At 32.7% G+C, this 21,718-nt stretch overlaps 2 protein-coding genes and 1 long non-coding RNA gene across 5 annotated transcripts in view; all 3 read right to left on the bottom strand.

The window, feature by feature from the left end:
• The window catches only part of LOC124449820, a 67,316-nt gene extending 56,721 nt beyond the window's left edge, over positions 1 to 10,595 (bottom strand). The window contains exon 1 of the mRNA XM_047000729.1: positions 10,486 to 10,595. The gene's annotated coding sequence lies outside the window, so the exon portion shown is untranslated. The remainder of the gene's footprint in view (positions 1 to 10,485) is intronic.
• A 2,493-nt stretch (positions 10,596 to 13,088) lies between these two features.
• LOC124449569 lies at positions 13,089 to 13,545 on the bottom strand. Its single transcript, XR_006949446.1, has 2 exons — positions 13,365 to 13,545; positions 13,089 to 13,244 (listed from the first exon to the last, which is right to left on the bottom strand). It is a non-coding gene; the product is annotated as an uncharacterized LOC124449569 (long non-coding RNA).
• Positions 13,546 to 16,451: 2,906 nt separating this feature from the next.
• LOC124448308 (transcription factor SPT20 homolog) lies at positions 16,452 to 18,702 on the bottom strand. Of its 3 annotated transcripts, none has more exons than XM_046999321.1 (3): positions 18,391 to 18,702; positions 17,500 to 17,801; positions 16,452 to 17,347 (listed from the first exon to the last, which is right to left on the bottom strand). In XM_046999321.1, exon 3 carries the CDS (start codon positions 17,327 to 17,329, stop codon positions 16,526 to 16,528), a length of 804 nt encoding a protein of 267 aa, XP_046855277.1. In that variant the 5' UTR covers positions 17,330 to 17,347; positions 17,500 to 17,801; positions 18,391 to 18,702; the 3' UTR covers positions 16,452 to 16,525. The 3 variants fall into 3 exon arrangements, with proteins under 3 accessions (XP_046855277.1, XP_046855278.1, XP_046855276.1); XM_046999322.1 differs by having other exon boundaries at positions 17,500 to 17,813; XM_046999320.1 differs by having other exon boundaries at positions 17,500 to 18,702.
• Positions 18,703 to 21,718: the final 3,016 nt, after the last annotated feature.

Consider the following 21,718-nt stretch of genomic DNA (forward strand, 5'->3'; position numbering starts at 1 on the left):
TACCAGAGGAATCGAGGGAGAACTTTAGGATGAGCAGAGAATCGCTAAACTCTTTGGCGGAAGAATTAAGAAGGGAAAAACACTATAATGAGGAAAGCAGTCGACTTTGTGAAGCAAGTAGCCGTCACATTATTGCACCTCTTCTCGTGCCAATATTATCAGTTTATTTTCTGATCAGATTTTTCTTTTTAATTTTTCTTGTTTGAAGCCCCTCAGCTTTGCATAAAGCAAATTTTCTTTTCTTTAGTTCAGACTCCTGCAGTTCTTTAGAGGTCTCCATTTTGTCTCTTTCTTGTGAGATATCGCTCTCAAATATTGTTGATGATATACAACTCAAATAAGTGAAGATGAACATTGAGTCAATGATGCTTGCAGACTCAAACCAGCATTTATTGTGGATGTGGGGATCTTCCCACAGCGCTTCACAAACTTTGAAATACAAAGAACTACCCTCCATGTCCATTTTTCTTCCAATATCGATGGCTTCTCTGAATTTGACTGTATTGCCTTTGAGTTTGGTGGTTATTATTACTCTGGTAATATCTCTTTGTTGTGGAAAATCCTTTCCGATATACTTGGCGTTTTCTGGTGATGGATATGATTTAAATAAATCAAGTATATCAGAGTACTTGGCTCTGACAAGATCTCCAGTCGATGTTTTCAGGGTTTGTTTAACCTTGTACCTCCGTAAATTTAAGGAGAAGTCGACTCATCATCGGTCCAATTATAACATTGACTTACCTTTCCTTTGTGGAGGCTTTATTTGACTTGGAAATTTAATTTTATTCAAACTCACGAAATCAAACAAACAGAGAGCCCCACGATGCCAAAGGTAAACAGATGTTTCTAAATAGCGCCAAAATTTGGATGCTGCAAAAGCTTGATGAATCTATTGTTACAAGTAAATACGCATGCACGGTGCTTATTTTCCTCCGTTTTTGCGTATACGTGTGGACAGGTGCAGTATAAAAATTACTGACTAAAACAACTAAAGCTAAGTTTTTCTGGATGCAATGAGGACAACCAAATAAAATTGAATTATTGAAAGGTATTACCAAAATGGGATTAGTTGTTATAAAACTTTATACTTGTTTATCAGTAGCGTAGCTAGCCCGCATGTTTTGGTCCCGCTATGTAAATTTTAGAATATTAACATTATATTAATTTATTTAGAAATCAACTGTTTTTACAGTAAGTGAACACTGAAAAATTAACATAGCAGGACCAAATTTGCGAGCTGGCAACAATCTTTTTAGACCATATCTTCCCTTAGTTTTCAAATTAGATTGGACGCTTTGAAAATATGATTTCTGAATAATGAATGAAGGGGTGTGTGTGTGTGTGTAGGAGGGAGGGGGTTAATCGTCTCAAAGCTTTTAAAATAACATGTTAAATATGTTAAGTGTCTATTGCATCGTGTTTTATGTGTAAACGTTAAGTCAATCAGTATTGTTATTAACTCCTGCAAGAACAATTCAACTGCAATTTAGATGAAGTTCTTCGCTAGCACTCATGGCACTCGCCCCTGACAACATATTAGAATTATTTACAGGGTGTATCCTTAAAAAATGTATGTAAATAAATACCTAATGGTTACCTGTTTTGGTGGAGACAAAATTTTATCCAAATCAAGATATAGTTTTTTAAGGCATTTATTCAATAGATGTCGATCGAAGTTCGTTTGCTCATTGAAGATCTCCAAAATCTTTTTAGACTTTACGAAGGGATCTGGATATTTTAAGTGGTTTGAAGAAATTTTTTTTAATTCGAATGAGGGTATTTCTAGAAGACAACCCAGTCCATTCCATTCAGTTGCAACTTTCTGACTAATTTTTTCGATTTCCTCAGGTGTAAGTTTGGTGTATCTATGCTCATCTAAAGTGGAATAACAAAAACATGTAACACCTATTTTGTTACACCACATGAGAACAAAAATTTGGCGTCAGAATGAGAAAAGAAAAGGTGCAATTACCCACCGTTGCATGGAAACGTTTGCCCTATGGTTAATTTACACTAACCCAAACCGTATGAATAGATAGTGTTTATAAGAAAATTGCTAAAACTGAGCACTTTCCTAACTAAAGCTAAGACTTCGTCATTCATAATGATAAGCAAGTAGATGTTCCCCTTGTCTTCCTTCAGTGTTTTCATACACCTCCTATTCTTTAGTTTTTCTCAACGGTTCTTACTGTGTACATAACTGATAGTTGACTTCGTAGGCCCTGTTTAAATGAGATAGGAACGAAGTCAAACCGGGATAAAATTCAGAATTTGTTGCATGCTTCCATGGGACCGTCACGAAATCACGAAAATCCTCATTCGCGTTAATGCCTCCTTTGCAGGCTAATTTTACGCTTGCTAGCCATTTTGCTTTTGTAATTTGCTTTTGTGCGCATGCGTTTAGGCCATTTCAGACCGGTCAAACATTAATTTGAGTATAAATTGATGCCGGTTTCAATTCATACCGTTCTGAGCTCAGTTGGATCGGTTCAGCAGGCGGTACGACTTCAGACCACTCAGAGTCATTTTCGTAACGGTCCCATGTAAACATCTACTATAAATAATACTATAATCGACACGAGCTGGTACCGCGGTTTGACTTCGTTCCGGTCTCATGTAAACAGGGCCTTACTCTATGCTATGTCTACCTTTTATTTTTGAAACTCGCTCTTGTTGTGTGTTTTTCATTTACATACATACATGCATTCTGTGAATAATATTCACTCCTTATTTCTTTGGAGCAATGTCAACAGCATTTAAGACAATCTTGCTGCTTAGAAAACACGAGTAATATTTTGCATATCACGTGGTATATAGAAACTATGAACATTGTGTACATAGTCACAGCCACAGTGTGGTAGATATACAGTAGAGCCACTCCATTGATTTTTCGTGCAACGCATATCTTATTACGCATGTGATTACCATAGTGGCAGCCAGTCAATTGCTTTTTTTCACTAATAGGTATGATAAAATGGCTAACAGCAGCCAATAATTAATTAAATATACAGCAGCAAGTTGCACACGATATGGACGTACAGTTTTTTCCCTATACTGTTCACAGCTTTATCATATATTTTCATACGGCAATGACCGTTTTGACTTTGGAAAGTTTTGACTATTGCTGTGTTCTTAGAGCAGTTTCGTCACACAACTATCTTTTTAACTCGCTTAGAAATAACAGTCAATAGGTAAATGATAAAAGTTGCTTCTAGTTAATGATCTAGAGGTCACATAAAAAGAATTGGATTGGCTATATGACGGCGTAGCTAATTTAAAAATTCAATCATACATAAACTTGAACATGGTGCAAAATTTCACTTTTATTGCGCAGGAATCTTTAAAAAATATACTATGTTACCAGTTTCATTATTTTTCATCAACTTTGTAGGGCGAGAATCGTTGTTAGAAATACACAAAGCACATAACGTTTCAACGATCTTTTCCGTCAACACTATTCAGTATTCACATTTTCTAAAGTCGATTATGATGGACTATAGAAGCTAGCAACTATATAGCTAAGAGAACCACTGCCATTTATTACAAAATGAAAAAAGATATTCGTATCATAAAATTGCCAAAAGAATACTCGAAATTTTTTAAGCAAAAACAGTCAACACTATATAAGAATATATGATAGAACTGTGACAATGTATGCAATGTTTACAGTTTGTACCACGTGACATACGAAAATATAAGTGGCGAAAGTGGTGGACTATGTAATATAGATTGTAAAAATACAGTTTCAGATATTTCTCGATTGTAATTAGTCGATTGCAGTGCAGTTTATCTGTAATCATAAAATAACAGATAGGATTTTTAGAATTGTCTGTATGTAATAAGTACTACATATCGATCAATTTGTCAGTAAGCTAAGATGACACATGAAAGAATGTTATATGCAGTGCGGTGTTTGAAATTAAATGAAGATATGATTTTCGTACTTTGCTGGACAATTTAAGCAATTTTCTAAAATAATTCAGGTGACTCAAATTCAAATTAATTTCAAATTAATTTCAAACACCGCACTGCATCTAACATTCTTTGATATGACATTCCTTTCACGGGAAAATATCAGCCCAACAAATTGACCTGCTCTCCACTGTGTGACTTCATAGATCAGTTGGTTAGAGCACTGTACCGGCATCGCAGTGGTCATGGGCTCGAATCCCGTTGAATTGTTTTAGGATTATGAGACAATTGCTTAAATTGTCTAGCAAAGTGCGAAGATCATATCTTCATTTAACTAAGTGAAAATTGTAGTTTTGTAGATCAATTTTCGGAGCAGAGTTGAGACCAAGTAATTGTTAAGTGTCAGTCTTCTGAATTAAGAATAAAGTTGCTCGAAGAATAAACTAGAGGATTAAAACAAATTGCTAGATGCAATGGAAGCTACCGCCTTTCAAGATAAAACCATTTAAAATTTAAAACCATTTAAAACCATTTAAAATTATATCACATTCCCAGTCAATGTAAACAATTTATTCTACGTACCTTCCTATACTGCATCATATTTCGTAACACTAATCATTTCGTACTGAAGATGGCATTTTTTTCATGTAGAAACATGTTTGCTTATAAAAAATCATCGTTTTCTTAAATGTTTTTTAAACTTGCTGCTACTCAGAAACTATTGTAAAAGTTTCATACCTATGCCATTGCATACAGTTAGTACAAAAAAAGTTTAAAATTCGATATTTCATTATTGACATTATTGTCTGTCCTCTGTTTTGTTGTATGCTCATTGCTCCACGTCATTTTCAAATTTGAAACTATATGTAAAATGTATATAATATGAAACGAAATTTTTTCTATTTTGGAAACGTTGCTTCTATAACAAGCAACAAACACTTTATTTCTCAAATCATGCATTTTTTTATAGTCCGAATGTTTAAAAGCCATTCGTCATATTGCCATGTCTATTTTTCATAAAAATGCACAATGTATGATTTCCTCGCCCACATGCGTAAAATTTCAACAGTAAATGATTACATGTTTCTCTTTTTGTTGCTTTGCCATATATCATCTAGAGAAAATAGGCAACAAAAAATCAAAGCATAAAGGTTCCACTTGTCCTCTTTTAGTGGATCTCCTTTGTTTTCCACTGTATACATCACTCACTGATACTTCCGTCTGCCCTCTACTAACATACTCTACTTTACCTTAACCTATGCATCTGTACATTGTGTTTTGTCATATCACTTAAACACTCATCATTTCGCTCATGTTGAATAGTTTACCCGAGGTTTACATTCAAATATTTATGATTTATGAGTAACAAAGCATGAGTTTTACTTGCCGTCAATATTAGATATGCGACGCTCGTTGCTGGCTTCACTTGTTCCCCCAAAAAAATATGAATACAACGCTCCCATTGCAAGATCTATCAAATCGAAAAATGGTAAATAAAGCAACAATAACTAATAAAACATCGCTTGCGAAGTGTCAAAGACCTTGTGAAAATTTTTACGATTTATGCTTGATAGTAAAAATCTGTTTCACGTGAATCACATTCAATGATTTGATATATAAAAATGAGCATGCACCACTCTTATTGACTTTCGAAATCAGGATTTTCACCGTCTCTAAAGTCTTTCTCGTCACTGTTTATCCCCAGTTTCAACTACAATTCTTTGAAAGACATAAAGTCAGTACATTTAGGGATGAGTTAAGCTAAAACAATTAAATGCATAAGAGTTGCTCCGATTTCTCCAATGTACAATGACTTTCGATAGTAAATGTGCATTTTGCACAAAAAGGAGAGCAACAAATATTAAAAAGTATAATTTTACTCATTTATACAAACATATCTTATACGATTAGAGGCAAGCTGACTAAAAGTTAATCGAACGTTCTCCTTATTGTGAGCTGTGTATAAGACTTTTTACGTATGATTTGAACGTATTAAAGTTAAAGTTTTGAGAAAATATTTCTATTGTCTAAATTATTTTTATTTTATAGCGAAAGATATAGTAGGTGCCATTGGTGTAAGTCCAGTTCGGAAATACAACGTCATTGTTAAGTGTCAAAGATGGCGTCATTTGATTTTACTATAAATGCATAAATTATTTTACATAATATAATCAACATCTAAATACTCATCATAATGTAATCAGCAATGATTTTTAACCATGGTGTCGATACAGAAAAATAGGCATGCAGTGCTTAAATGTGTGTGGCCTGTCAAGTAAATGGACACAAAATGAAGTAGTTTCACAACCATAGTTTAAATAATAACGCATACATTATATTATTAATATCAAACATTTTTGAGATTTAAAAATGTGTTTTGTGCTTCATGTTTTACATCCCAATGATTTATACATAAGCTTCTAGTCAATGTAGAAGAGATAAGTGGGTCAAAAACCTATGCATGATTATGGCGCATAAAATAACTTTGAAGAAGATGTCTGACAAGCTAGCGCAGTTTGTTAAATTCATTTATGGTCCAAAAACTACATAAATCTTTAAAAATACGTGCACAATTAGCTATTAGCTTATAGTTGACAAATAGAACTAGTAATTTAGTTGAACAACAGTAAAACTCATTTCCGAAATTTTCTTTGCAGACGTTCGCTGGGAAATGACGTTTACAAAAATCATTAAAAATTTAGGCGAATCGGGAAAAGTAAAACTTTTTCATTTTTCTTAAACGCCTTCTTTACTAAATTGTTATTTTCTTGATAAATTTAAACCTCTTACAACGTTAAAGTGTAAGTTTATTAGAAATAGCTATAATGCTAAAATCACGATTTTCTTGAAAAAGAGGCTGAAGGCCCCAAAACTTGCCCATATAACGTCAATTTTTGAAATCAATGCCTAAATATTGACCTATTTTAGTTCAATACAATTCACGGCCATTATAAATTGTTTACATTCCTTTTTCCAAAGAAATGTATTTAAAGAAAAAAAATGTCCTTTTTCCTGTTGGACAACCAATTTTCAGCCTTTAAAACCGCCTTTTAGTGCCCCTTCAAATACCCTTTTTTAATATATCCTTCTCGATACCTTTTCCATACCCTTTTTAATACTCCCTTTTTGCACTTAATTCATTATAAATTGTAGATACTTTAAGCTAAGATGGAACCTGCTGTTTGTACTTTTAAGTATAAAATGAAACTATGGAGTGTGAATCTTGGAAACTGGCTTTGCTTTTAATTACAATACCGTAAAACATCGCAAAGTTAGACAAAGTTTACACCAAGTGAGCTATGTCTCGGAAGAAGAGCGAGAACAAGATTGAACGTGTGAAGACCTTCTCTGGCAGAATCGGTGATGTAAAGATTGATACCCAAAGAGAAAAAGACTTGGCAGTTCAAGATAGGCGATATTATTATGGTTTTAGGTTACAGAAAGAATACAAACAAACCATCGTACATTTGAGGAATTGCATATGAAAAATTGAGATCAGTTACTAACACAGTTGAGGTTGGCAGTATTCAGTGGAAACGAAATGACATGCTGATCGATTGGCTAAATATAATAATACTATTATAATCATACAACATAATTTACATCTACAAACATCTATATACCTTTAACATCAGCTTTTTACATATTAAATTCATTTGAACATTAAACATACGGACAAAATCAAAAAAGGGTATTGCACAAACAAAGTCGCTGCCAGTAAAGTGATATATCAAAGATTCAGAACTAAAGTATGGTTGCCTAAACTACATACAGGAATACACCTTTAGTTTTAAGGAGAGTACACAAGTCAGTCAGAATGGTAATAATGAAGAAACTAAATACTACAGACTTATTGCTTAACTGCTTTCAGTAGAATGCGAACCTCGTGTTTATCATCACATGATCAAATTATGATCTAGCCTGCAATTTCATCGCCAAATATATGACCTATCGGTAGACAAACATTCATAAATTAATTTACACATAATAGTATAACACATATTCACATTTACACAGTGGGAGTCTTATTATTGTTGTAAAGAGTCTGGTTTTCCAAATTTATTTATTAGTGTACTGGTCAAACTTCAGCATGGGTGGCATAAATAATACACAACAGCTGTTATAGAGATTGCTTAAGCACACTAAATTAAATGATATCTTGTAAATGCAAATGGAGCAGTCACATGTAAATTTTATATACAATTTAGAAGGGTATTCTTTAGGAATATAAGGGTATTTTTTCTAATCACACCAGAAAATGACTTGTTATCAAATATTAATGCTGACGTCTTGGGTACATGTTAGGGGATAGAACATACACGGACCTCAGACCTTTTCATCCCCGTGGTTTTTAAAGTCGTTTATTGTGGTTGATTGTCGTCTTCATTGGAACGCGTTCTTACTACATTTGCTTAGGTAAGTGTGAACTTTAGTTGTTTTTATCAAGTTAAAGCAACGTAGCCAAGAAATTACATCATATTCGCTTATTTTGAATTCGAGATACCTTAAAATCAACGCTTTTTCGTTGGAAAGTTTTAAAGAATATTTTACCAATCGGATTATAAATTATTCACCAAATCGATCTATTTAAACTGAAACTTTAACAATTTACATGTTTACTCACCCTTTATTCTAAAAAATTCGAGCAAAAATTCTTTGGAAAACGCTTGCAAATCTTGCCAAAATACTTTTTGTGCTTACAGTTACGTCAACTATAAAAAAATTTCATTGTTTTGTAAGTGGAAAGACATTATCTGCCGACTCTCAGCCAATCACAATCGAAATTGAACCAACATTGTATAAAAATGTTATGTTTAATAGTATAATTAGGATTTTCATTCTCTGATTGTGCTTTTAATTGCACAAATTTACGAAATGTTACCAAAAGAAGTGCAGTTTTTGAATATCACTGTTGTGATAGAACGCCTAACGGAAGATTGTTGGACTTTCTGAAGTGCATTAAGAATAAATATGCTTCAACACTTGTTTTCAACAAAAAGGTATGTTGAGTTCATCAATATTATCATAATAGACAAACACTTTGATTACAAGTAAACATAAGGTTTCTAAATCGTACACAACAGGTAACTTCCAGAAAAAAATGCGGAGATGAACGTTTGTAACTGAAGCAACTTAACACAAAGTACCAAAGAACAAGTTCAGGCACTCAGCTTTTGGACACTTTCGGTCAAGTTCATCCACGCAATCCAACATATAACAAATTTCACCAGAACGCAAGCCAATAATGAATATCTTAACAATGTAATCAAACAAACAAGCTGTGGTAACAGCAATAAGTTTCCTATCGTGAGAATAACGTATGCAAATCTGCACATAAAAGTAATTGTGATGTTTTGGATGAACAATCAACCTTAAGTGATGGACTAATTAAAATTTCTCGGAATTTTCAAATTTCCCACAAGCTTCCAAGTGTCACATTTATACGTCGTAATCAAGCATAAAACTTCTTTGTTTTCTTTTTTACAAACCTTTTACTTGTAAACGGCGTGTAGCCTTGAACATTTGAACTTTTAGAAAGATTTAAAGTTCTGACAACTTAAGCATCTTATATTCGAGTCGATATGTGGAAAATTATTTTGTGCCACGGAATTTAAAACATCTTAAGAATAGATTGTTATGTAAAGCCAAGATATAGTTTTATGATTTTTATTGTTTTTGTTCAAAAGTTTGGATATAATTTGGAACGAATTGATCAATAGAAATAAGTATAAATTTTAATAAATTATACCGTTTTTAAGATATTTTGGAAGTAAGTACGTGGTGATAAGCCTCAGCTACATACTCAAGGTATGAAAATTTACAATGTCAGATTTCGCAACTTTTTCTCGTTTAGTTTAAGATATGACCATAAAGTGGAAGTGTTAAAAAGAATAAATAATTTGCAATATTCATATCAGCTTTAAATTTAAATTTATTGTAACTATAATGCGATGAATTTGCATACATAAACCTTCGCAACCAAAGCTTGACAAAAGACAATTGTAACGTTAAAAAGGTTAGCAAAGTCTTTAGCCGCATTTAAAATGTCGACTTACAAACTAGCTTATCACAAAGATAGCACACTTCCTGATCAATATTTCTATTTCCAAAACGATATAAATATCTAAAGTATTCAATGATTACATGCACGAGTGCATTTGCAATTTCAAACTAAATTTTCTTCCTGATTCATAAATGTCATTTCATACTATCACAAATATAATGAAAAAACAAATATTTTATAAACATACCGTCCGGACCAAAAGAAAAATATAATTCCATGCTAGCAAGCAATTTGAATTCCTTAACAAGCAAGCACATCATGATAAACAGGCTTTCCGGTAGATGACAGTGATTTTTTGGTAAACAAATTGTTTGTATTTGTATTAACTCGTATACAACTACTGGATCACAAGTTGTTACGGGTATCTATGGTGTGTATTTCATAGTATTAGGTTGAGACTAATATTTAATAAAAGTGTATTAATTATATTTGACGAACAACTTTAATTTAAGATCTCATTTATACAACGTTTACACACACGATAATTCTCTATCTTTTGTCTTACAAACCTTTTACTGGTCGACAGTTGAAGCTTTGAACATTCGATCTTTCAGATCTCTTAACGTTTAGATAAGTTAGGCGTCAAATGACTTCGTCCGTTGAGTTGATACGTGGCAAATTATTTTGTGCAACTGAATTTAAAACATTAAAAGTTTATTGTTATGTAAAGCAAAGATACGGCGTTATGATTTTCATTGTTTTGCTTTATAAGCTTGAATTTAATTTGGATCGAATTCATCAATAGAAATGAGAAGTGTAAATTATATTACATTATATCATTTTTAAGGTACTTTGGGAGCGATTGGTTAAAAACTACAGCTCGATGTTTCACTTTTATTTTTATACTAGTGGTGCTCTTGCCGGTTGAATAACACAATATCATTGCACAATTATATGTCATGAATGTTTAAATTGTGCTTGTCGAAATCTTTAGTATAAATGGTTCATTGATAAAAATTTAAAAAAAGCTACATTTCCAAAATAATAACGTTGCTAAAAGGCAAAAACCACTTTTTATAAACTTAAAGTAAATTACAATTAAGCACATCATGATAGACACGCCTTACTTTATATAAATGACAGTGATTTTTTTGTAAGCAGTTAATATGTTTGTGTTTGTAACTTGGTTTGATTGGTGTACAATTACAGCATTGCAAAGTTCTACGGGTATCTATGACGTATATTTTTTAGTACTTGGGGGTGACCAATATTTATTAAAAGTTTATCAATTAAAGATGACGAGCAATTTTTATTTAAGATATCATTTACAGATCGTTAGCACACACGATAATTATTTATCTTTTAATCTCACAAAACTTTTAGTAGTTTATGGCTCAAAACTTTTTGAATATTCGATCTTTCAAATCACTTAACGTTCTGAAAAGTTATGCGTCAAATGGTTGCGTCCTTTGAGTTGATACGTGGCAAATTATTTTGTGCAACTTAATTTAAAACATTAAAAGTTTATTGTTATGTAAAAGCAAAGATACGGCCTTATGATTTTTATTGTTTTCATTAACATGTTTGAATTTTATTATCGTTTCTTTGGTATTTTGGGAGTTTGTTAAAAAAAACCTTAGCTCCATAGTTAAGAGTTGGTCTTATACATAAAAATTAACAATATCAGAGTGTGGAACTTCTGTTTCATTTGCTTGTTTAAGTTGAATAAGATAAAATAGGCGTTCGTTGGCTTAAATGTTAGGAAAAGTAAATCTCACGCCTTGATAAGATAACAATACATAATATTCTGATAAATTGAATGAAGGAAAGCTGATATAGAATTCTTATTGTAGAAACTATAAAGATTTGTTAAGATCATGTCCGATGTTTGGTTGTATCATTTAGGTATATTTCAAGCTGTTTCTGGTAATCAGAATTCATCCGTAAGATGGCAAAACTTAAGTCTATTAAAAGAACAATTCAAAACGACTTCACACCAAAAATATAAAAATGTCCATTGCTGTAAGTGAATTAACTACTTAGTTTATAACTAGTTGGTTTGCATTATTTTAACCCAGAAAGCCTCAAACGTGGTAAAACAAAAATTAGTCAAGAACTGTAAACTGAATAGATTTTTTTTATATATGGACATATACACCACCACCAGGTAGTCCAAAAGCTCTGTTTTTATTAACAATGTTATACTCAGATATCTCAAGATTACAAGCATCATGTAAGCTATGTTTCTGCGATGAAGACTACATCGGGTTTCTTGCTTGGCAGCAAAATCGCGATTTATTTTGAGCTTTGCATTTTTAAATTCCATTTTTTTAAAACCATCAAAGCCACATATTGTTAAGAATTATGAAAAAAAAGCATTTAAAGACAAATTGTTTATATTAACTAATAATTTGGAAGGTAAAACCAATTTCCTGAAATGCCATATATTAGGCCTATGTGTTCCATGTGATTTTTGTGTCCAAGCTATTTCTAAAGTGCTTCTTGGTGAAATAATTCTTATCCTGAAATTTCTTTATTTCTTCAAGTGTTACTATATTCAGGTGATATCACTTTAAGGGTGAAGACACATAAAAGATGCTTTCCAGCTGTGCACCCCACGTACATATTTTTTGACTAAAGTTTGCTATAACTACTAAAAGTGGATATTCATTCAAGCAAGTTTCGGTGATTGGGAGGATATTCAATTATGCACGTTTTGATAGTTGGGAGAACATTCATTTGTACACGTTTTGTTTTTATAGTTGGGAGAACATTCATTTATGGAAGTTTTGATAACTGGGAGCATATTTACTTATCCAAGTTTTGATAGTTGGGAGAACATTAATTTAAGCGAGTTTTATACTTGGGAGAACAATAATTTATGCAAGTTTTATTAGTTGGGATAATATTCATTTGTAAACGTTTGGATGGATGGGAGAATATTCATTTATATAAATTTTAACACATTAACATATTTGAAATTAATTATTTCTAGAAATTATAACATGTATAATGTACATTAGCCCCATTATACCAAAGAAGGAAAAACTGACTCCGAAAAGCAAGCAGCCATAATGGAGAAACAAGTCACCCAGAGAATATTTCGTGTATTTGTAAAACACCATAAATGCAAAATCTTTTAAAAGCAGAACAATCTATTGAATCACAAAAATTAGTATTAAAATCATTTATTACGATGCACTCGAATTTCATGCTTACATCAATTTTTTGAGAAAGACTCCCCCCGGTAATACTTTACGATCCCAAGCAGTAAAACGATTTTTGTATTGTGTTGGTGTTTTCTTCTTCGATTTAATTCTGCGTGTTACTGTCAAAACATATAAGAATAATCCTTTAGTATATCAAGTAAACAAGTGAAAACAAGCCAAGTATTTCTAAATATTAAAGCACCATGTAAGAAATCATGTAGAAGGAAAAACCTTTTTACTTAGCCTCCAGGCTTCCAAAGAAGTTTCTATTTTCTGCGACTGAAAATTTTCTTTTGAACGTGTTGTGTTGGAGACAAACTTCTCTTGTGGGGCGATAGGTGAGGAATTACGGTGTGACCTGTATTCTATGCTTTTAATGACAGTACAACTCCTACGTTAGATCCATGGCTACACCAAAGCAGAAGTTAGAAGAAGCACCATTCCCATTTCTCTTTAGCTGTCAAATATAACAGACTATATTTGTCAGTAAACAGGACAGATCCTTGCTGACTATGTTAACGACGATTCCTTGATACAGAAAATCTTTGGATGAAAAACCATCGTTCATCTACATGAGATATCCAGTTTTTTCGGCGTACGAAGAGGTCTTCATCATATATCCTTCTTTATTATACCAGTGCTAAAAAATAATTTCGTATAATGAGTTCTTCGTGTTTGAATTTATTTAAGGCTTTTTTATTTTTGCTGCTAAAAATGACTGAAGGCATTCATGAATTTATCAAAATGCGGAAGACATTCATAAATTTGAAAAAAATAATTTTTGAAAAGGCATTGGAAAAAGCATTTCTTGAGCATTGAAAACTTAAGCATATATTTTCTTGGGAAAAGCAACGTGGATTGTCATTTTGTCATTTAAGAAATAATAGATGCTTACTGTGCACTGTGCTTGGACATGTATTTAAGCCGAGGAGACATTCGAAAGAACTTGAGAGCAAATAAATGCAAGAAGAAGAGGAACAAGAAGAGAAAGAAGAAGAAAAAGATAAAGAAGGAGAGAAGGAAAAAGAGGAGGAAAAAGAAGAAAAAAGGAGAGAAGAGGAAGAAGAATTAGAAGATGACGACAAGAAACAAAAACTACTAAATAATTTCTTCATAACAAAATCTTTTTCGTAATATAAAAGCATTTCCCATTTACTAGCTTATTACTTTTATGACTCAATCCCGTGCTGTCTTAAGGTAATTGCAAAAGTAGCATATTATCTTAAAGTATGTGTATTGCCTAGTTTTTAAATTCTCTAATATTTTGACAAACTAATGCATCATTGCGATTTTTCATTAGTTCTTGGTTCTTGGTAAAAACACCCAAAATGAATCCTAAAAAGGGATAACGTTGACATTTATGTAATGAAGACATTTTAAAGAAGTCAATAATTTTTGTTCCTTTTCAAACTTAAACGAGTGACACTGACAATTAAATAAGGAAATAAATGCCAACGGTAGCTGCCAGTGCTATAATTTCCGGGGGTACTCATCTAATGAAGCTTTGTTGTATTATTCACTTAAAATTAATTGTTTTCTGTGAATTTTTACAACATTCATTTATTAACACTCCCACTGCCGTGGCTAACGAAGCGCAAAATCCATCACTGGAGAGAAGTGGCTTGCAAAATCTTTCTGAGCAAATGAAAGTGTGCCATTTTACGTTAACTGATACTTATCACTTAATAATTAACAATTATTTAATGAGTTGAGCACGTTATTAAAAATTTTTCTCATGATTCTTGAAATCGTGCAAAAGCCGAATTCAGAAAAAGTTTCGTTATACATTTATAAAAGCAGAAGCTAGCTTTTATGCTATAAATACTGAAGCATTTTTTACGTGCTTCAACATTAAATCATTTTTGAGTATGCTTTCGTCTTTTTCCCGTAAATTTTCAATGAAAACACTCTTGACTGATATTTGTAAAACTTTTCAAACGTTTTTACTTCGTTAGTCTTAGTAAATCAAGAAAAAATAATTTGAAAAACAAGAGAATATCAAGCAAGATTCCGCCAATATAAGTTTTGTTTTGTCAGTTGTCACGTTAAAAATGACGTCAAATACAGATAATTTTCATTGGCTTGAAGGTGGAAACTCATTAGTAATTATTTGTAGGCTCTTAGATAATTACAATAAAAGTTGAACCAACATTGTATGATAAAAGCATAGTTAAATGTATAACTGCGATTTTTATTCTCTGATTATACTGCAACCACTTTCAAACAAATCAAAACACAAGCTACAATCCACTGTAACTTTCATTAAAAAACTGTGCACTATACAAATACCGGACAACTATATACTAGTGTCTTTTGATGTGACATCACTGTTCACCAGTATTCCACTTAATCTGGCACTTACTTGTACTAAAACCCTCATTACAAACACCACGGACCTCATGACATTATGCATTTGCTGCAGTTGATTGGACGCGTCTGCTTGTTACACTGTATCAATAGGGAGTTTTAGCAAGAGTACGACTACGACAACGAGTACGAAATTTGACCGTGTAAGGGAATGGCACGAGGAAGTTTGTTGTCGTTGTCGCTTCGTCAAAATTTTGCTTTAGTTGTAAACAACAGAACGAGCCTTTTTAATGTGTAAAACACCGACGTTTGCGAAGCAGCTACGGCTCTATTTGTTAATAATGTTATCAATGAATCGATAATACTGGTTTTGCGAGAATATAGGACTCTTTAGACTGAAAAATCTTCACTATTTTAAGTTTTATGTACGATATATTTGTGCTATTTTATTGTTTGTTTACCTTTCACTTTGCGTACGAAATACATGAAAGTTTTGCAGGTCATATTTTCCTTTTTAATGAACATCTGCGCTCAAAAAGGGTTCTAAATTAAAGCCTGGATGCTCGAAAATAATACTGTATACTAATTTCTTATAGAATGAAGAAATATACCTACTTTCTTTGCTTAAAAAGACATCGTAGTCGCGACTACGAATTTTTTACAAAACATCGTACTCAGATTGATGACGGCTACGTGTTTTAGTTGTCGCAACAATGTTTTCGCGCTAAAATGACGTAAATCGTACTCGTAGTCGTACTCGTAGGCTCTGCTAAAACTCCCTAATATCATTATCAATACGACGATTTTCGCGTGCAGTTTCTTCTTCTAGCGGCAATAAATGTATACATCGATTATCTTCTCGCAATACTTGTTCCATTTTATCGATATTATAACTACCAACACTTATAGGGAAAAGAGAAAGTTGATGAGATCTTTAGTCTCATTCCTAACCAAGAAGACAACTCTATTATATCACAAAAGCTAATAGAAGTTGGAATTATTAAAGACAAATAGTGTGATATATCATTTTTGTAAAATGAACTTCTTACAAAACTGTATATAATATTCATATTTTTAAATTACATTTTTATTTTCAATATGGTTGAAATCTATTGTTTCGCTGTCGATTCGTTGCTTTTAATTTATCTATTAAGGCTTGAACTTTACTTTCATGATTGAAACAATCATCAATAAATTCTTTCTTTAATCTACATTTTTTATAATATTCTAAATCATTTAAAAAAATTGAAATATAATGTGCATTATTTCTACAATGTGTTATAAAATCATCATTTCTAAATTGTTGTTGTTCTTCTGTTTGATTTTCTTCGCTATGTTGTTCTTCGTTATCATCAGGAATATATATAATCTCTTGTTGTTGAAGTCGTTGCTCTTCGTCATCATCATTAGTTGTAGTAAAAGTTTGTTGCTGTTGTCGAGACTGTTGATTTTCTTGTTGATTTTGTCTTTCAATTTCAGGAGAAGCTTCATTTCTACCTCTTCTTGCTGCTTGTGTTACTTCTTCACGGTGTCGTTTTTCTCTTTCTTCTATTTCGCCTTGTAATTTATAAAAATTGTTGTTATTTCTTTGTTGTTCTAAATTGTTTTCCTCTCTTAATTGTTTCAATTGATATTTCGAAGAGCGTATTCTATCTCTGTTTGCTTGTGTTTCGGTTTTTACAGCTTTATTCCATTCTTCCAAGTATTTGATTTTTGATAAATGTGACTTCCCATTAAGAAAATCAGATGTATTTGTGCCACCAAAATAATGATCTAAAGCCCAATTACAAACATGTAATCTAAATTCACCGTCTGTTAATATTTTATCTTGAGGCGTTTTTAAATTGTAACCATTTTCAAATCTTTGCCGGTGATATTCTTTCCCGCTCGTTTCCATTTGACATGTTGTCGTTGTCTTGATAATAAAACATTTATAATTTTGGTAAAAATTTGCATTTTGAACAGGTGTCTTAAAGTTTTAAAGTAAATAAACAAATTTTACGCTTTAAAGGAGTAGTCGGACCTTAACACAACCATCACTGATATGAGAGTGTATATTGTTCTTACCTCTCTCGCGAAATCCTAGGTTTCCAATTCAAATTTAACTCGAGAAATAATGCCTTAAATGTGTTTATTTTTGCCTCTTGTTCGATCGCCATTGTGTACTTGCAAGGGAAGCCGCCGTCCAGCAGCGGTTTTTCGTCGCTACGTCAATGCGCGGTTTGGCGGATTCATTCTATGATGCAGCGGCAAATTCGTCGGCGTCGTCCATAGGCTCGTCGCTAGAATCTGTTTCAATCGGCTCATAAGCATATGTTTGAATCATGTTTTGATCGTTAATCATTTCTTCGTAGTTTGAAACACCGCTTCTAGAATAATTACTAGAGGAATCGTTTGAGTAATTCGTATCCATTGCGCAAAATAATTTAAAAACTTTGAAAATAAAATGCAACTATGAATATGCCTATGCGTAATTTCTACTTTTGCTAGTATATTTTGTCCAATGTTGACAACGATCACCGATCGCGTTTACTTGATTTATGAGCAAATACTTCATGTTAATCACTGAATTGCTTCAATTTAAAAATTAATTGAATTTACTTGCATTGCACATCAATACAAAATTTGTAAAATAAATCGTTTTATCCAATTTTTTGACGACTGATTTTTTCGAGAATTCTGGCTGTTGCTTTTGCAACGTTTGCTCAAGTCTAAATCCGCCCCTGGCCGTAACTGGTAAGTATTCTTCATTTTTGACCCATAATTTTTCTAACCTCTAAGTATAATAAACATCTTTTCGAAGCGTCTAATAAACTACGTCAACTAATTGTCACAAGTCCAGGATTTATTGGCTCAGTAAAACGTGTCCGCTTTGTGACATTTTGTAACTTGCTTATAATTACGACATTGAATTAAACGTATCTCATTAGAAATTATGTTCGTACAAAATTATGTTACCTCGCAAGGAGTTTGAGGCACACTATCTCGGATTCTAAACTGAGCTGTTGACACATCATCAAACGTAACAAGAACTGGCTGAGCTTGTTCGCTCATTTCATTCAATTCATTGCCTTCCGAAGAACTTGAAGGAGTCGATTCCGCCATTGTTGACATTCACACGAATGAATTGTACGACAGAACTGGTTTAACACCTAAAATTGTTTTATTTAAAAAAGTTTAACAACCTGCTAGTTTTAAAAAATATATAACTTTTGAAAAATCCTCTATATTTTTCAGTGACTTTCCTCTCAAAGTTTGTTTCAAACTGCGCTGAGACTGTTCATGACAATTATATAAATTATTCTACCGGTAATATTCATAAGCAGAATTTAACGTTGCGCAAGTTATTTAGAAAGTGAAATATTTGCTTTGTATTTTTAATTTAATTATGTTACGTGGCAGAAATGTAATCTGAAAATAATAATCGTCTCTATACCTGGAAATATACAGTACATCACTGCAATGCTAAAGTTTTCATATTTTAAACTTTTAACTTCACGACACAAAAATTTCTAAGTGGAATTGTTCTACTTAGACTTGAAACGAGAATGAAACATTTTTCTCATTTTTCACATAACTTTCCCACACATACGACTTGCAGTCACAAAGATAGCGCAGTATGTCAAATTTCCTATGAATATTTACATTTTGCATCGATTGTGAAAGTCAAATACAAAACATTGTCATTAATGGATATAAAACTCGGTATAACATAAAAAGATAGAAATGTTTTGTTAAATTTTGTGTACTTTGGAAATTACCAAACTCTGCAGACTGTCGTCTCTCATATCTATCGTCAGATGAACATATATTAAAGAGCGAATCTAGAATTTGTATGGATGCCTGTAAATAAGTCACCATAAAACCAACAGGAAGTATAACTCCAATCCAAAAATGTACGAAAAAATCTCAATAAAAAACATCCTGTGGCTTAAATCACCTTACTGTAAGAAGGTAAAAACAAAACGTTGCATTTCTCGCCCTCTTCAACTCTCCACAAAATCTTCAACAAAAACTATGTTAACTTTAGCTACAGTAATTGCGTTGGCGACAGTCGACAACCAATTTACTTTTCGCACTAATGCCTGTGGAATTTGTTATATTTATTTTTAACTTCTATAGAACTTACTAGACATGTTTCATGTCTAACCTCTGAGTCTAATAAATATTTTTATAAGCGTCTTTCAAACAACGTCGACTAATTTTGACAAGTCCGGAATTTATTGGCAAAATTTTCCGCTTTTCGCAAGAAAAATAACAAGACGTGACTTGTTTAATCATTGTTTTAAATTTATTAAGACGTAAGAATACTTAGAAAATGTTTTGTATTTGTGATTTAATTACGTTAAGTGGCAATTAGAGATGTTATCTGAAAATAACAAACATACCTATGCCTGTGGTTGCACAGTACATCACTGCAAGCCAGATAATTCAGTATTTCATATTTTAGACTTTTAACTTTACTAGACAATATATCATATGGAATGATGCTATAAGACTTTAATTCCAAAATGAAATAATTTTCTCATTCTTCCACACAATATCCCCAACGAATGGCAGGCAGTCACAAACATAGCTAGCGCGTTATGTCAAATATTGTATGAATTGATAAATTTTGCATTGATTGTGAATGTCGTACTCAAACACTCCAACAAAGTATGTATACATGTACATATATATACAAGTAGTCGCGAAAATGCCATATGAATAGGTGTGTTGAAAAATCCTGCAAAATCTAGTAAAAACTATCTTACTCAAAATTCACTGAAGCATCAAAACTTGTAAATCTGCTCCAATTGTTTAAATATGTTTAGACATGATCGTTAAAATCGATCATGAATCCAGCCAGTTTTCATGTGAAAGAAGTATGTCGTCCATTACTTGTCGTACAAAATCAAAAGTAGCAAAATAGCAATCGCAGACAAGATGGCTTACGATCTGCCAACGCCGAGACTGTGCATACTATGTTGTTTGGATATAAGAAGTTAAGAAGAGCATATACATGTGATTGGTAATCCAGGTATTACATTGCTCAAAAATAAAAGTTTCTCCGGATTTCACAAATAACTTTATTGAGCTTTTGACTCGTTGCTTCGAGCCTTCATCGGTAGGAGAATTTATCTATTTACACTTGCTTTTAGTTTGTAGACGCATAGAGCGTCCAATTGGATTAGCGGGTGGAGTAATGTGATTGGATGGGTGCATGAATTGCGTTGCCATGGGTTATGGGGTATTGTGAATAAGATCGGTGTTAATATTATTAGAGAGTGATGTTGTACTTTTGGTGTTGTTTTTTAGTTTTATTGTCCTTTTTCTTTAGTTGTGAGTATATGAAGGGTATGTCGATATGTCTGTTTATTGTGTCGTTGTCTTTACTGTACCAAACTTCTTTGAATTCACGTGCGCGTTTAGTCTTTGCGCGTAGGAGTACTTTAGTTTCTGTCCAGTCGAATGTGTGGTTGTTTCCATGGGTGTGTTCTGCCGGTAGTGAGTTCGGATCTCGTCGTTTTATGGCGTTTTTGTGTTCTGTGAGTGTTGTTTCGATTTTCTTTGATGTTTGTCCTATGTATTGCTTTGAATACTCTTTACATGGTATCATGTAGATCGCGTCAGTTGTATCATGAATTGATGTTTTGTCTTTATGTTTGGTAAAACGGGCTGCTTTCCCCGGTCATGGGAACAAAGGCTATGGCCTGGTATCTGTTATGTTTCGTGAAACACGATTTCAGTTTTTGTGTAGGTTTGTAGGCGACGTTAATATTAAATGGTCGAAGAAATCTGGCAGTCATATCTGATGTTCTGTTTATGTGTGGTAATGTCACGACTTTTATTGTTTCGTCCGGTTTCTTGTTGCTCTTGTCGGTTTGTAGTTTATTTTGTATTTTGTTTATAGTTTTTTTTGTGAAGTTTCTAGGGTAATTGTTTGTAATAAATGTGCAGTATAAGTAGTTGCAGTATAAGTAGTGCAGTAGGATGTCGAGTAAAGTAAGTTGTTTGTCGTGGTCTTCGTCTTTAGTGAAGGTTTTGTTCTTTGTGGTATTGTTTATGGTGTGTAGGTCTTGTTCAGTTTTGTCTTTCTTGACAATGGCAAAGATGTCGTCGACATATCATTTCCATAGTCTGATGTATGCGTTGTTGATGACTGATTGCTTTTCGAGGTGACGTATAACGGCTTCTGCGAGGAGGGTGTATAGTGGTGAACCCATTGGTATGCCTGAAATTTGTCTGTAGTATGTGTTTTGGAAGGCGAATTCAGTTGAGAGGCAAAGGTTGAGTAAGTCTGGGA

This window comes from Xenia sp. Carnegie-2017, unplaced genomic scaffold, assembly GCF_021976095.1.
Source record: "Xenia sp. Carnegie-2017 unplaced genomic scaffold, XeniaSp_v1 HiC_scaffold_23, whole genome shotgun sequence".
Lineage (NCBI taxonomy): Eukaryota > Metazoa > Cnidaria > Anthozoa > Malacalcyonacea > Xeniidae > Xenia > Xenia sp. Carnegie-2017.

Excerpts from the sequence above, each read along its gene's own strand:
- LOC124448308 (XM_046999321.1), bottom strand. The coding sequence starts at position 17,329 with ATGGAAACGAGCGGGAAAGAATATCACCGGCAAAGATTTGAAAATGGT.